The following is a 17,023-nucleotide window of genomic DNA, read 5'->3' as shown; positions in this document are numbered from 1 at the left end:
CACATATTTCATATTCAGATTTAAGAAACTTTATTGACGTGGTAAAACAAATCCTATCATTGCTACAACAATAAAATAAATTATAAAATAAAATTATTTCACTTACTTTTTAGTAACATGTGAGATTAAAATTGGACTTTGCAAAATAATATTAATAATAATAATAATATTATATAAAATATAGAAACTAAAAGACAGATATAAATCAAAAAACTTTAAATGGAGAACTACTCTAGCGTTCAAGCATTCACAGCTGTGGTATATTCAGAATTGTCAACTCTATCCTGTTGAAGGATTTGGGCATAATGGCATAATAGCATTGTTTAAGCATAATATTCATCACCTTCTGGTAGTTAGAACCTCATTCACCCCCAAGAAAGTATGTGTTGATAACACTGGCGTTTTTGTTTTAACAGGGGAGGTCATTGTTGAGCTGAAGGAAAGAGCTCAAGCTGCGTACATAGAATTGCTCGTGGACTCTCTTATTGTGTTCACTGCACTACATTCAAAAATAAGATGTCTTAAAAGCCCACTCCTCTCGGTGCTCGGCTTCCAGCAATTGTTTCTGCCTGGCTCTTATCTAGCCACCGTGCTGGCCTGAGGGAAATGTGATCAGTTCAGAGGGCTTGATTGCACAGGCGAAAGAAAAAACAAACATGATCCCTATGACATATGGTCAGAGATGCACACAAGATTTCCTAAAGTCTGATACATAAATAATATAAAAATAATAATAAACAGGCCTATTTATACATTTGTGCCAGATTCAAAAATACCTGACCTCACAGTTCTACTTTGGGATGAAAGGTCGTTAGTAAGCCGAATATTATTGTGTAGCATGATTATTGTATAACTATGAAATTATCATGAAATCATAAACATTAAAAATAATCATAACATGGTTATTTCAATTTGTTTTGTATAGTATTCATTATATATATATATATAAAACATTGCAAAAAAATAGTTTTTTTAAAAAAAATAAAACCTCATCAAAAACAGGACAAAATAGTTAGTTTCATAACTATTTAAATATATATATATATATTTTGTTCCACACAGGGAATAATATATGAGTTATATGATTTATATAAATATGTGACATCTCACTTCATCAGGTTCAAAAGGTTTATGAAAATCACACCTCATCAAAAATATGACAAAATAACTAGTTTTATAACTAGTTTTTTAAAATAAATAAATAAATAATAAAATATATTCCACAAAGCATTGCAGAATAAAATATGAATTATATCATTTATATAAATGTAAGTGACATCCCACTTCATCAAAATTAGGTTGAAATGACTAAATCCTTAACATTAGCTGCTTGTTTCTTTAAATTATTTAATTTTGTATTGTATAATAATACTTTTATATATGTAAAACATTGCCAAAAAATGGTTTATGAAAATCACACCTCATCAAAAATAGGACAAAATAACTTATTTTATAACTAGTTTTTTTTTTAAATAAATAAATAAATAAAATATTTTATTGCACAAAAACATTGCAGAATAAAATATGATTGATATAATTTATATAAATGTAAGTGACATGTCACTACAATTAAGCTGAAATGACTAAATCCTTGACATTAGCTGCTTGTTTCTTTAATTATTTGTATTGTATAATAATCCATTTATATATATATATATATATATATATATATATATATATACATATATATATAAACATTGCAAAAAAAGGGTTTATGAAAATCACACCTCATCAAAAATAGGACAAAATAACTAGTTTCATAACTATTTTTAAATAAAAAAAATAAAAATAATTTAAAATATTTTATTCCACAAAACATTGCAGAATAAAATATGAATTATATCATTTATATAAGTGTCATCCCACTTAATCAAAATTTGGTTGAAATGACTAAATCCTCATCATTAGCTGCTGTTTCTTGCATCACAGAAGTAAATAACCCAGTAAACTGTTATCACTGGCTCTTACATTATCACATTAATTACATTATCCTCCAATCAATGTGTAGAAAACCTCATGTCTCACTAACCTTTCACCTCATCATTAAACTTCTAATTTCTGTTTAACAGATTTAACATCCTGTGCATTTGAAATAATATAGATGGAAGGACATGAATGGACAATGGCCTGCCGTACGTTGCGGGGAGCATGTCCCCATTTGTAGTATCAAAAAGCCAAACCGTCGGTGGTGCATCCCATGGGGTGTTGGAAGGTGAAAAGAAGCCCCATGATTATTTACTCTGATATAAAATTAGCAACACATCCTGTTGCAGAAGTTAAAAATAAACCCTGTAAATGTTTTTCCAAGGTATTTTGACTGATATGTTATCAGACAATGCCTGTTTACCTTTGCACCTAGATATTTAGGGACTGCTGGGTTTGGAAGATTTTAGTTTAAAACACTGGTGAAAACCTCTTTACATTCATAGAGGCATTTAGGTGGGATATTTCACTGAGATTACATAAATCTTTAATTTAATCAGACAAAAACACCACAAACATTCACTATTGCTAAACAAAATATCTTAATCGATATCTGTAGGTCAAAGCAGGAAAAGTGCACGGAGTGAACTAAGGAGTATAGCTGCAGGGTTACTATGGTGACGTTGCGTCCTTCCGTCTCAGCTTCACTCATATAAAGCCTTGGAGAAGGAAAAGCCCAGCAGAGAAGCCAAAGGCAGTGGTGTGTGGTTTATCAGTCGGTTGGCATTAGTTCTTTTCATCGTTATATTATTGTTAGTCCGTCTAGTTTTTGACATTTCATTCACTTAGTTGTACGAAGGAAGAGCAAACGTCGCACCTGCCCTCGGGAGTAGTTTGGAGCTGCTCCGTTCGCGTACCGGGGCAGGCGCAGTACCGTCCGATACCTTTACAGTCACTGACAGACTACGAGAGGTGTTTTCATTCCAGAGGCATCAGTGAAAGAACAATCTCTGTCATATCAACGGGAACTATACACCAGGAGAACTTACAATAACTTACTTGGACTATTATAGCCATAACTAAATACAAAGTGACAGCTGACTGAACGGAATATACTTAGGAACGGTATTTTAACGGGCGAAATGAGTCCTGTTCAAACCTCAATCAAAGGCGTCATCACTGTCCAGCTGCTTCTTAACGTCTTCTCAAGTGGTAAGTTGCGCTTTTTGTCATTTTACTGCGCGTAAAGTGCAGCTTTCTATGGGCTGCTGTTGTACAGATGCGCTTTTAAGTTCAGTTGTTAACTTTATGGGCATTAACTGATCTGTATGTAAATGGATGAAAACAAATGTGACCCAGGACCACAAAACTAGTCATAAGGATCATTTTTTTTTCAATTGAGATTTATACATCACCTGAAAACTGAATAAATAATCTTTACGTTGATGTGTGGTTTGTAAGGATAGAAAAATATTTGACCGAGACACAACTATTTGAAAATCTGGAATCTGAGGATGCAAAAAATCAAAATATTGAGAAAATCACCTTTAAAATTGTCCAGATGAATTTCTTAGCAATGGATATTACTAATGAAAAATTAAGTTTTTATATATCTGTGGTAGGAAACTTCATGGAACATGATTTGTGCTTAATATATAGATGATTTTAGGCATGAAAGAAACAATTTGACCCATACAATGTATTTTTGGCTATTGCTAGAAATATACCCATGCTACTTAAGACTTTTTTGTGGTCCAGGGTCACAAATGTGGATGTGATGATGAAAACACGAGAGTTGTGCTGTTATTAAATTACATAACTTATCTGATGCCACTGAATTATCATTTATTTATTGAAAGTTCTGATGTTAAGCTATTTTCCTCTTGGAAAATATATAACAAAAGCTATTTGCGATAGTCTATTTTAACTTGAAGGTCTCAATTACTCAATTAAATACTTCAATTACTTCAGTAATTAAAGTCAAATTAAATGTATCGGAACAAATATGATGTTTTTTTAAGCCCTTTTTGTACTAAACGTCTTATCTGAAGGGACTGAATTTACAGATTTGATTTTATATATGTTCATTTTATAGAAATATTACAATACTTTTTTCTACTTTGATGTCATTGGCTACGTTCTCAAAACTGAATGAGCTGCCTATAGATTGTTTGGTGCAACATTTTGGGGATCTTTTAGGCCAAATGCATTGTAAGAACTTATTTTGGGGTCCAAATTTTGTCTTAGTAGGCAGTTCAGTGGGTTTTGAGACCCAGTCATCAGCGCTCTGCACTTTGGCACTAAATGAAACGCTCAACTAGAAAGCAGGAGGTGATCTAACCCTGCTGGGGCTTAAATTCTTTTACTGACGTTTGCTCATTTTTCTGGGGACCCCAGTCATTTCGGGGACCCCCCAATCACCACAGCTAATGATGAAGAACAGTAGGGCAGTGAGCGCCTCTTGCATTCCTCCATTGTCGGGGACTAGTTGGTTATTCCAAGTCATTATGTGACACACATTGTGTTTGAAATATCAGGTGTGTTTTTGATAACATTCAAAACAGTTTATTGTGAATAGCTAGTATGGGCACATCTCCAGTTTCAGTGTTGTTCTGAATATGTGTTTATAAGAGAAAGTATATTGTTGACTCTTGGCTGCTTGGACTTCTGGCTGCATCTCCTTATAAACAAGATGGATAGTAAAAGATGGATGCCATTGTTCATTGTGACATAGCAGTTGTACACTACAGATACAGGTCTTCCTCCTGCTGTCCAAACAAACAGCAGCTCTTACTCTGATCCAAACAGAGGAAATACTGCTCCCCCCATGACTTTTTGGGTCTTCAAGCTTTGTCTACAAGGTCTCCGAGTAGATTTCCTTCGCTGTCCTCGCGCTGAGCGTGGGAAAGACACATGAAGGAAGCGGATGGAGAGGCAGGAGGCACCCTGGAATTGTTCTGGCGTTAGAGGTCACGGAAATGTGACACGCTACCTGAGTAAAGATTCCTTCCCCAGACTTCTTGCTTGCTCCTCTACTCCAAGTGTGTCAGTCGCCCCACCTCAAGACAATGGTAGAGCGGAAGAGCATGCCATTATATTTTATATGTCAGGAATGTATGGTTAATCCATTAGTCAAAAATAGGCCATGAAGATAAGCCGTTTGCCACTTTTCATCATGTCATGTTATCCAATTGTTGGTGAATTATGATGTGTCTTGCCATCTTGTGATTTCTTCAGATTTTAAAAATTCAGTTGAAACTGTTACAGTACATAGGAAATACGAAGTGAGTCAGAGCCACTAGTTCAGACTCAGTGCTAGATCTACAAATTGGACTTTGGAGAAGTGAAACACATTTTGAATTAGCTGTTAGAAGTTACTTACAGGAATGAAAAGGATTAAGAATAAAGTCTGTTTTAAGTAAGAGAAATATCCAATGATGCTGCCGTGCAGAGAGATATAAGACATCTTGAAATGATCCAGATATTGCCCAGGGCTCTGTTTTCAAATTTTGCTGGACCATTTAAAGGTTAAAATACTCCAGGAATTTTACACATCTGAGAACCCTCTGCATTGCATTACTTTCTCACCCACTGAATACGTGCTAGCCAACTCGTACTTGCTCCTTTAACATCACAACATTGCAGTAGTACAACATTTCATTACTGGCTTGACAAATTAGGTCTGTTTCATGTTGCATGCATAAGCAGCACATAAGCAGAGCATAACTGGCAGGCTCACTTTGTGCTTTCAGTCTGGAAGCATTTAGGCTGCATAAAGGAGATATGGCTCTATACAGAGAATAAAATGTTGCCTGATATTTTGATAACGGAGATAAATTTTAAAATGGCTATCAGGAGTCGGCCATCGAAAACTATCGCAAATTTAAAAGTTGTTACATTTTACTTGCATAAGGAAGGTGAAACACATTTAATTCAAATTATCATTAATCAGATAAGAGCTTGTGCATCAAGCTTGACAGACATTTTGGAGTAGAGTGTATGTTGATTGTATGTTTAGTTCACTTTGTATAGTCAAAATAGAGTTCAGTACTGAAACTATACTTGCACCTTGCTATGCAGAACTTACTCAAGCAGTGTAAATACAGTAAACTGTTAATATGGGTGGCAAAATAATTATTTAAACATGTACTATACAAACTAGTGCCTGTGTTAAACTTGCATAATGTGAGTTTTTTTTTTTTTTTTTTTTTTCTGGATTACTTTTTATGTTCCAGGCTCAGACAGAACAGTAATGTTCCTTCTGAGCAGCCGTTCAACAGCAGTGCATGTTGGGAGGAATACAGTAGGTAGGGGTCAGCCAAGTGCAATTGAAGCTCATCCAGTCATCCCACAGCGGTAGGGTGGCGTGCGAGCATAGACTGTGAGCAGTCTTTCTTCCTCTTTCATTATTTCTGGCTTGTTTGCTTTCTATGCATTTGCAGTTTTATAATTGCAGTCAGCATTGTAGATATATAGCAATTACTATATTTCAGTATCCACACCAACAGAATAACAATTATTATTATTGATAAAGATGTGATATGGACATCCCTATTCTCATAGAAATTATTTTACTTAATGACTATTAAAACTTAATAGTCATAGTTATCATCATTAGAGTGCACAGGGCTTTAGTCAGACAGCCAAAAAAGCCTCAAGCAGTGTGCTTTGGAGACTTTCATGTACCATGTTTTTAGTTATGGGTTATTTCCTCCAAGTTGTCTTTTCTCTTTGATATACTAGTTAGTCTATTTGATGCGCTGTTCATGTTGCGTTATATTGCAATTTCAAGGAGAATTTCTGGCATGAAGTATAGCACAGTCCCCTGAGCGCCAGAACATATTGTTGAAGCTTATGGGATTGAAATCCACTTACTCCAGACTATTTCAAGGATTCACAATATTCCATTGTTTGGTCAAATATGATCAAAATTACCACTCAGTGTAGCAAACATTTGTTTTTTTTTAATTTACCATCTCATTTCATTTTTCATACAAGTTGTGTATATGTGTGTTGGGGTTTTGACTCCACCATCCAAAGACCAATCCAGGAACTAATAAAAATCCATTCTCCATTGCTGTTGTCTTAACCTTGCGGCTTGGCAGGGAGCAGTTGCTGTAGAAGAGGGACTTGCAACAAGAGAACACTTCAATGAATGAGAAAGCAGGCAACACAGTTGGAGGTGTAGTAGCAAGTTTTTTGGCAGGTGGTCTCTAGTTTTGTTTAAGAGTTTACCCTTCAGTCTGCCATCAGCTCCTTGAACATCTTGTGAATTTGTTTTACTGTTATTTGTGTGACAGACTTCACCAGTAATAGTTCATCTTTAAATACTGTTTGTGATTATGTAAAATCTGTAAACTTTGAAGCAGAATAACCAATTGTATATTTTTAAACAGACATATGTTATTTTATAGCTCACAGGAATACTTGATTTTAATTGGTGACTTGTGTGTTTTATGGTCAAATACTTTTGATTACCTATATGTCATTTCAGGCATCTGGTAAATACCCATATTTAGTCATAAAATGTATAGACCTGATCGCCTTGTTTGGGTTTATTTGAGCAATAATGACCAGCTGACTGTATATTACCAGACATATTACATGATTTATGATATAAAGTATATAGATGATGTAATGAGGGAAAATGTACGGTCACAGTATCTCTCATTATACAGTTGAAATCAAAAGTTTACATACACCTTGCAGAATCTGCAAAATGTTAATTATTTACCAAAATATGAGGGATCATACAAAATGCATGTTATTTTTTATTTAATACTGACCTGAATAAGTTTTTTTTCACACAAAAGATGTTTGCATATAGCCTACAAAAGAAAGTAATAGTTGCATTTATAAAAATGACACCATTCAAAAGTTTACATATGCTTGATTCTTAATACTGTGTTGTTACTGGAATAATCCACAGCTGTTTTTTTTTGTTTTGTTTTGTTTTGTTTAGTGATAGTTGTTCATGAGTCCCTTTTTGTCCTGAACAATTAAACTGCCCCCAGCTCCAGAAAATACTTGCATGTTTCCCAGAAGACAAAATAAGTTAAATTTACCATGATCTTCAAATTCAAAACGTTTTCACCCCCCGGCTCTTAATGCATTGTGTTTCCTTCGGCAGCATCAGTGAGCGTTTGAACCTTCTGTAATAGTTGCATATGAGTCCCTCAGTTGTCCTGGATCTCAAAACCATACAGTCATTGTTGGAAAGGGCTTTGACTTCAATTGTGTGACTGCTTATATAAACAAATATTCACATTAAATTTCTGTCTTGCAAAATTCCAGTATATATAAAGGTTTACACGTCCCAGAAGGGTACTTTGTCTTCTTCCGAAAAAAGACAGGAAAGAAATTAATGTGCGATTGGTCGTGTGCAACAGTTGCCTGACGTTTTGGTTCTGTGCCCATGGACATGATTACTATTGTTTTACGTTATTTTTATTTATTAAGAAGCCTTCGTTGCTTGTAAAGCTTTGGAATCACAATGGATGCTGTGGCAAGGTTAAATGATTAATAAATTTCTATTGTTGTGTAAGCCCAAAAAAGATTCCCTCTGCCCCATCCTCAGAGACCGCTTTACCAGCACTGTGCATCACATGGGTGGACGGGAAGCACAGGCAGTCTTGTACCAGCCACAGAGTAGGGAATTCCGCATATTATGACCAACGCTTACTGGGAAGTGGCAGGATTTCCTCTCTACAGTAGACAGTACACAAGTAAATTGAATTACATCTGTGTAAAAAAAAAAAAAAAAAAATCAATCATCATGTGACTTAATAAGTTCCAGCTTTTTAACATTCACCAGGGACCAATGACACATTATGTTTGCTGAACAGTTTTTGGTCAAAATGTTTCACAACACAGTGCTGATGTAATTTATAATTCTCCAGATGTCAGCTTTCCATGAAAAACCCACACATAATTTCAGAGAGCCTTTCAACATTTAAACCTATCATCTCCACCGTCTCCTCTGCTCTTCTGGACATGAACCTTCTCTCTTTTGATCAATTAGGATGCCATGATTGACTGATTGCATGATTGTAGAAGGCCAGAAGGAGTACAGCCTATGACACTGACATGTCTTTTATATGTTCCCACGAGAGGCACGTAGCCTAATCACACTGAAAATAACAACCCACGTAGCATCCAAGCTGTGTTTTTCCCATTCATCCATGGTTGTCTTTTATTTCTAATAGGCTTTAATGGAAACCAGGTCCCAGGCCCCTTGAAGCACCACAACAAGCCTCATTTTTGGCATTTTTCAGTCTCTGTGCTGGAGGAATGCAGCACACAGCTGGCGAAGAGGGGGGCAACGTGCCGCACTGAGGTCAGCGCTGGGCAGACATCAGGGGCAGGTGGGGGTCTGTGTGCTGTGGGAATACGTGGGTGTACCGGGACAGAGACAAGAGGTTTTTATGAGAAAGTACTCTTCTTAAGTGGGCTGCTGGGGCCTCCTGCTGAACAGGGCAGCTGTGAAGACAGCGAGAGTTGTTGGGTTTTATAGGATGTGATTCATCGCTCATGTTTGTGTGCAGGCGTACATCTGTGAACGAGGCTTCGAGGGAAATTAACAATATGTGGATGTCAGCAGGAATCAATAATTCTTGTTAAAATGTATTTGGAATCAGACCAAAGCTTCTGTGTGGTAAACACATTTGAGCGCGGTCAAATCCGGTTACTCAACTCTCACTTTAACTGTACAGTGTGAGCAGCATCTTTTTGTAACTCTGATGTAAAAGATTAAGATGTACAGTGTTTCTAAAACATCCCGATGACTCATAAAACATGTGGACAAAATGTACAACATATGAGCTTTAGGAAATTTCATGATGAATTGTGTTTGTCTGAGACGGGAGGTGGAGCTGCGTAAAGTTACTGACACCAATTGTTCTGTAGCTTTTTGCCATGATTTATGATTCAAGACATCAACATCATAGCAAAGACATTTTTAATGTGCGTTTTGTTTTATGTGTACATGTAAATATGAGAGATTCACCATAGGGGAGGGTATTTTTTTTGACTAGGACAGCTGTGGTTATGTCTGGTTATGTCTCCTCTGGGCAGAGGGTGGTTTCAAGCTGACAGAGGTGTGTACTTTGCGTGAAAAGCTCCGGTTACATCCGCTCCCCTTAACTAACCTTGGACTGTGAAACAACAATGATGTTGAAGCATATTGAGAGGAAGTTCATATTAAGTGGCAGTGTTAGTGTGGTAAGTTCATTCTGTGAATGCAGCTGTGTTGTAGAGTCATATGGAGTAAGATATTGGTCAGACATGACTACATGAGTAACGTAAACGTCAGTATTTATTAGTAAGCGTGTTTGACAGATAGTGACAGTGAAAGTAATGTGGGTGTAGATGAGAAAATGAACATTGTGTCATGCCATTATTGTTCTGATAATGATTCTTTTTAGCTTGTGTTTTGGACACAGATGCTGTATTACAGAACTTTCCGATCTTAAATCTTAAGTTAATAGCTGACGGTTCTGAATGAGGTTCCAACCTAAATTTTTACCAGAAGTATTATGTGTTGTTCATGCACTTTGTAACTTGAGATGGTGACTTAAAAATGAGATGCACATGCATGAGGCACTGAAAAATCCGGATGTCTGCAAATACATAGAAAAGCTGAAAAAGTGAACCTGTCCACCCAACAGATGTATTTCTTAGTTGCTTTTTCATGTAAATGTGAGCTAAATGGACGTCTTTCATCTTTGCACTACATCTCGATCCATTTTACTGTCCCATGCGTGAGCGCTGTGTTTTTAAGATCGAAAAACTGGTGTTAGACTCACACCAGCATAAACCAGCTTGGACCAGAATGAAACTTTGTGCTGATCTTCGATTGTATTTTTCACAAGGGAGCTTTTCCAGAAGAACAAAAAAATCAAAATAAAACAGTTTTTGCCTGGCAACAATTACAATGCCACAACAGAAAGAGTTCAGGGAGTAGGTTCAAAAGAAGGAAATCACTTATGAAACGAATGTCACCCGTCCTGGGCCAGCAGAGGGAATGATGCCGCTTCCTGTCCCGAGCATACTCATGGCTCCTATCATCAGCTTTACCTGGCCCCAGACCAGCAGTGAACCTTCGCTGTAATAATAGCACATAGAAGAGATCTCAAGAGATTTGAGATAAATGAAGCTCTTCATCAGAGTACAAAAAGGTGCCATTATGCAGAGGGCAGAAAATAGGGATTGACTGATGTGAAGGATGTGTTTAAGGACATCTGATTCATCTGGGTCTGCCTTGTTCTCTCACACACATGCTGACAGAGGTGACCCCTCCGTGGGGGGCACAGCTGTACCTCTGGCCTCCCTTCTCTTGTCTAGAATGTATACACACGCTCAAACGCATTGTTTCCACATCTCTTCCAGCTTAAACCTGTCTAGCACAGAGTAGACTGCACTGAGCTGAATTGTGGGGCTCCGCATTGAAGCGGAAAGGGTATTGCTTAACATTATGAATCAGAGTCTCCAAAGCATGCTGAAATGCTTTTTGTTGCATCTTGTACTTCCTTTGAGTGTTCTATTTGTGGTTTGTTTAACCACAGTTTAGTCCGGTGCCTTTATTGCAATTCACCGGAAAGAACTGTAATGCACATCTTGTAATTTTGAACAAAAAGTCTGTCATCATTTACTTGGAAACTTGTTGCAGTGTTACTGTATTTGAGGCTGTAGATTTAACCACACTGTGGCTTTTGCGGCATGCACTTGTGATGTTAGTGTGTCACTGATTGTGTGTTGTGCTTTATTGTGTTTTCTGTAGGGCTGGTAGAGGGATCTCGTCTGCCTGATCCACAGCTGTTTCCTGCTAGAGACACACACCTTAAGCATGTTGGTGGCACACTCACACTCATCTGCAGGTACTGTGTCCATCTGGTGTCCCATCTCACACAAACACATACAGAATTTTCTAAAATCTAAAAATGTTAATTTTATTGATGTTATACCAGTGAGCAATTCCAGTATTCCGACAGAATAATTTAAACTTAATTCGGAATATCATAAAATTACTAAATTATTTAAAATAGCCCTGTTAAAACCTTTAGAAATGTATTATTTTATGTTTCACAGAAGAAACTAAGTCATACAGGTTTCGAACAACATGAGGATAAATTATACTGTAAATGAGTAAATGAATTTTTTTTTATTTTGGGGTAAAATATATTCTTTTAATTCTATATAAGCACTTTGGTGGCAGCTGGTGTATATCCGAACACACCGATCTCACACCATAACTCATTAAAACTAAACTCGTTTGCTTTTGCTTTGACATGGGATGAGAGGCTCTCAGAGTGCAATATAGTCCCAAAATAGCTCTGTCATCCAAATGTAGCGGAAAGAGAAGGGAAAGGGGGCTTCTGAAACATACACATTTAGACTCTGAGAGAGCATTGCATGCTATTGCAGTCATGCAAGGAATGCTGACCCCTAAGAAGCTTGACTAATGTAATGCTTCCCTAGAAGGCCGTGTGAGCCAGAAGCTGATACTGTCTTTGGCTCTGGATGGAGATTTGAAACTGAAGTTGCATGACCCATCAGGCAACAGCAGTATGTGAGATATGTCTGATTCTCCACTGGGGTCTTTTAAAAATGCCCTTTTAAAAACAAACACTGTTTGAAACATGTCATTTGGACACTTCATGCATTTAATACCTGTTCCCGTGTGAAAGTGGGACACTAACACTAAAACTTTCCAAAATAAACAATATGCTGGGAATATGGATGAGGAACCTGACATGCTCTTAGAGTAAAAACTCACTTGCAGTAATTTAGAAAGAGCTTTTGAAATTTTTAAAGGAGACCGATTATGTTCCTTTTTACAATTTGCAAGTCTCAGGTGTCGCCAGAATGTGCCGGTAAAGTTTCAGCTCAAAATACCCCACATATTATTTATTATTTTTATTTATATTTATCATTTTGAAAATGCCTATTTAGAGTAGAAGAAGAAACACACTGTTTTCGTGCATGTCTCTTTAAATCCAAATAAGCTGCTGCTCCCCACCCACTTTTCCAGAATAGAGCTGTGCCTTTACATCTCATACCTCAGATACTCTGCTAAAAACATCTGTTTGGTTTTGTTTATGTCTATCGCATTGAAATCATGCATTTTAAACCATATTACTTTAAACTTTCAGACATATGGTTTTCTGAGTAAACACATCCAAAGCACACATTTGAGTACTAAAATAAATTGTCTTTCATGTCTTATTGCTCTTAAATTGTCAAATGCACACAAGTTTATGTTAAAAACACACGAGTTACAAAAACAGTCAGTTATGTCTGTGAAGGTAAGCAGCTGGGAAAGAAATCGCATATTTATGTTATATCTGTGTGGTAGCGGCGTAATATACAGTAAATAAATCAATAAATGCCTTCTCTCTGGGACTCTAACTAGTGTTCTGTGTTCATCTGTGGTGCCAAAGGCAGAACACTTAGCATACTTTGCTCAAACTTTCGCCATGCGTTAAAACTGGGCGGTAATATTATAACAAAATTCCTACGGCACAGGGGGAGCAAAATCTGACACATTTGATTTTTTTTATAAGTTCGCAGAGAAAAGCTTATGGAAAAAAAAAAAAATACTAGGTTGTTCTTTTTTTACATTTTCTGGGTTGGTAGATGCACCGTGGACCCGATTATAGCCTTTAAACACAGAAAACGTCAGATTTTCATGATATGTCACCTTTAAAACAAATGTGATCAGGAACCACAGAAGCATCAGCCAATGGAGGATTTGTTTTAAACCAGTATGTCTATAAACCCTCCTTATGCATAATTCAAAATGTATGCTCAGGATGCCAGTCAAAAACATCTGCTGTTGATTTACTTCAGTTACTTTTAGGATTATGTCAGAGTAAACTAAAATAGGCTGCAGGATGTGTTTGTATGTGGTTGGTGGTATAATTTTCCTGATTTTGTTTTGAAGTTCTGTAATATATGTCATAAAGAGCTAAAAATCAAATGTTATGGCAGCAGATACTCTCTGCAATGATTATTTAATCTGGCAAGCCTACTTGCCTATGAAATTGTCCTTATTGTTGCTGATGGTTTGTTTATATGGTGTGACTTACATTAGAGGATCGACTTCCCTGCACTGGAGCCTGGCTAACAGAAATGTGTCATCGGTACTGATTGAGCCGTGTGTGGAGAGAATGCACAAGAATTGCAGCAAGCTGGTCGTACACAACCTGACCCACACCGACACAGGCTTCTACACATGCAGTCACCAAAAGTCTAACAGTCGTAATGTGTCCACATATGTTTTTGTTAAAGGTAAGATAATAAGAATACTTACTGATGTATTTAGCATAGACCCAGAGATTGTAAAAAATTGGTTTAGTAACAGTAATGTGCATTTGGTCACTAATGGCCCTCGGCCCTTTCCTTCCAGTTAATTGCCAGAATATTTTGAGGTCTCTCTGTGTGAAACAAGACCTGGAATAACTCCAAGCCATTTGAAAAGCTTGAGATTTAAAAAAGAAGTGAAGTAATGAGAAACTTCACCTCATTGTAGACCTCACTGTAGACCTCACTGAAAGTGTAACAAAGCCATAAACCTGTTAGCAGGGCAATGGAGCTAGTAGATATGCAGCAATGACTGCGCTCACTTAGAAGATTTGAATCACTGACAAATGGACCGTATATGCAGGACAGAACTTAGTTGTCATAAGACTAGGAAATAGAAAATCAGTGACACAAAAAAGGAAGGATTTTATATTAAGCTGGATGTCTTTGGAGATGGAAACAGAGTTTGATTGTTCTGGAAGCCTGGTCTTTGATCATTTCCTGTTTGGGCTTCTGTTTTGAGTTTTCCTGTGCCTCCCGACAGCTAAGCTGTTAACATTTTTTGAATGTCCTGCAAAAAAGATTGTAATAATGAATTGCAGTTGTAACAATATTTCACAGCATTGCTGTGTTTGGTTTTTAATCAAATAAATTCAGCCTTGGTGAGCACAAGAGACTTCCTTAAAACTATTCTTCAGAAAAAACTTTTGAACAGTAGTGCTTGTCCCAAAGTAGCTGATCTGCAGTTTATCTATCACAAAGTGATAACTTTAGCTGTTAAAATGACAGCAAAGCTCACCAAGTCTCTGGCTCACCAGCTGTTTTATTTAGCAGACCTCTTCCACTGACTATATAACCAACTTAGTACCTGATAGTCCCCTGGTTCATCTCACTGTGTGATTCAACTGTTTATACGAGATAAGCTTGTTTAAAAAAATATATTTTATTACATGAACTCTGTCAGCACACAGAAAATCTTGTTTGTTTAATCACGCCAATCTTACAGCATAGCTGTACAGTAACATTCCCTCCTGCCAAGCTGTTTCTGCTTCTTTATCCAGCAGCCTGTGTGACATTTTGCTGTTTAAAGAGAAAAATAATCTGACTTTATCTGAGATATTTAATTGTGCCGAATATCTAGGTATTGCCTGAAGTCTAAAAATTCATTGCTAAAAGATTAAATACTTGTAAAAATGCCATTTATAAGTGAATTCATTAATTAATTATGGTGATTGGACAGTTAGCTTTGTGCTAAAAAAAACTGTTATTATTTTGTGCTTATTGTTTTGTTAATTTGAAATCACAGATCGCAATCATCCGTTTGTGGAGGAACACAGAGTAGCACAACCGCTTTATGCATATCGGAATGATCCTTTTTTAGTGGTGCCATGCAGAACAACGTCCCCGAATCAACTTGTTACCCTTGAGACTGTGAGTATTTTTTTATGTTAGCGGCACTGCTTTTCATCCACTAAATGTAAAAATATTCACATATGAATTATTTGAAATATTCACATATGAAATATTCACATTATGAAAAAAGAGGATGTGTTTTGTACGATCTGACACTGAAGAATGCCTTGGACCATGGGCGTCTCAGAGTTTCTCACACCCATCAAAGCCCTGAGCATGTGTATACAGATAGAGACAGCGTGCCATAAGCTCAGGGAAGCTCAAGGAGGCCTAAGGAGTCACTCTGTCTGCTTCCTGTAAGAACAGGAAGGTAGTGTTATGCTGTTGTTTTTCACTCAAAATAGAAACTTAGGCTATAAATAAAACAGTTTTTACGCATCATGTCCATGAAGACTATAGGACTATAGCTCACCAAAAAAGACTGTTTTTTAATGTTTTATATTATTTTATTATGTATACTAGCAAGCAGCTTCTTAGAAAATATGTGTGTGTTTTCCACAGTGGTCATGTAGTAGGTCTATGGTCATTTCTCACAGTTCTTTGCTGTGGACAAACACTTCTAAGCCAGATGGCACAGATAGTTATGTGACCTTCCTACCATTGGAAGATCTGTAGCATTCGTCCTTCCTGTTTCCTTCCTTCCCTTTTTTCCTAGCTGGGCACTTGGACTCAGAACAAACAAAAGAAGTGAAATGGGGTATACAACTCAACCATGATCCGTTTCTCACAGACAAGCTTAGCCCCTGTTTTCCTCATTACTGGATGAGCTACTACTCATGGGCCGTAAAAGCTTCACACAATGTGTTTCCTACTTCGCTGAAAGAGCTGTCACTTAAATGTAAAGAAAAATTGTTAAATAAATTCTCTCCTCTTGCTCTTCAGATGGGTAATACTATGGAAGATCATGTAAGAAGTAGCATGGATTGGGATCCAAAGAGAGGTTTCAATTTTTCCTTGGGACCTTATGACAGCTACCACATGATTACGTGTATGACCAGTGTGAATGGCAAACAATTTTCATCAAACTACTTTCTCTTAAGGCTAGGTGAGTCATTTTAATTAAGGAGAAAATCCCAGTTACGCAATTACCTTTTAAAAAAATTACAAAAGCTTTTTTTCATGACATAACCTGGATTCACGTTGGTACCTCTTGTTCTTGTTCCTAGCGGTTGAGCTGAAAAACATTGGCATCAAACCAGAACGACCAAAAGTACTGGTCGGTGACACCCTAGTCCTCAACTGCTCTGCAGAGACCTCTTACAACGGCAGAATTGACTTTAAATGGGAGTTCCATAAGGCTCGGGTGAGTTTTCAGGAGATAATAAGATGCTAAAAATGTTGAGTTTTATGAAATGAGTTTTACCTAAAGACTTTCAGTATTAATTAA

The 17,023-nt window shown here is 36.8% G+C and overlaps 1 protein-coding gene across 2 annotated transcripts in view; it reads left to right on the top strand.

Annotated features, from left to right (window-relative positions):
- Positions 1-2,670: 2,670 nt before the first annotated feature.
- Positions 2,671-17,023, top strand: part of kdrl (kinase insert domain receptor like) — a 48,378-nt gene continuing 34,025 nt past the window's right edge. For both annotated transcript variants that reach the window (XM_051127361.1, XM_051127362.1), the window contains exons 1-6: positions 2,671-3,135; positions 11,702-11,798; positions 14,015-14,211; positions 15,530-15,654; positions 16,519-16,681; positions 16,803-16,939. In XM_051127361.1, coding sequence (XP_050983318.1) covers positions 3,066-3,135; positions 11,702-11,798; positions 14,015-14,211; positions 15,530-15,654; positions 16,519-16,681; positions 16,803-16,939 — 789 coding nt within the window. In that variant the 5' untranslated portion in view covers positions 2,671-3,065. The remainder of the gene's footprint in view (positions 3,136-11,701; positions 11,799-14,014; positions 14,212-15,529; positions 15,655-16,518; positions 16,682-16,802; positions 16,940-17,023) is intronic.

Source organism: Labeo rohita, chromosome 14, assembly GCF_022985175.1.
Source record: "Labeo rohita strain BAU-BD-2019 chromosome 14, IGBB_LRoh.1.0, whole genome shotgun sequence".
NCBI lineage: Eukaryota > Metazoa > Chordata > Actinopteri > Cypriniformes > Cyprinidae > Labeo > Labeo rohita.
The sequence above is the reverse complement of the archived record's forward strand: the minus strand, read 5'-3'. Positions and strand labels throughout refer to the sequence as shown.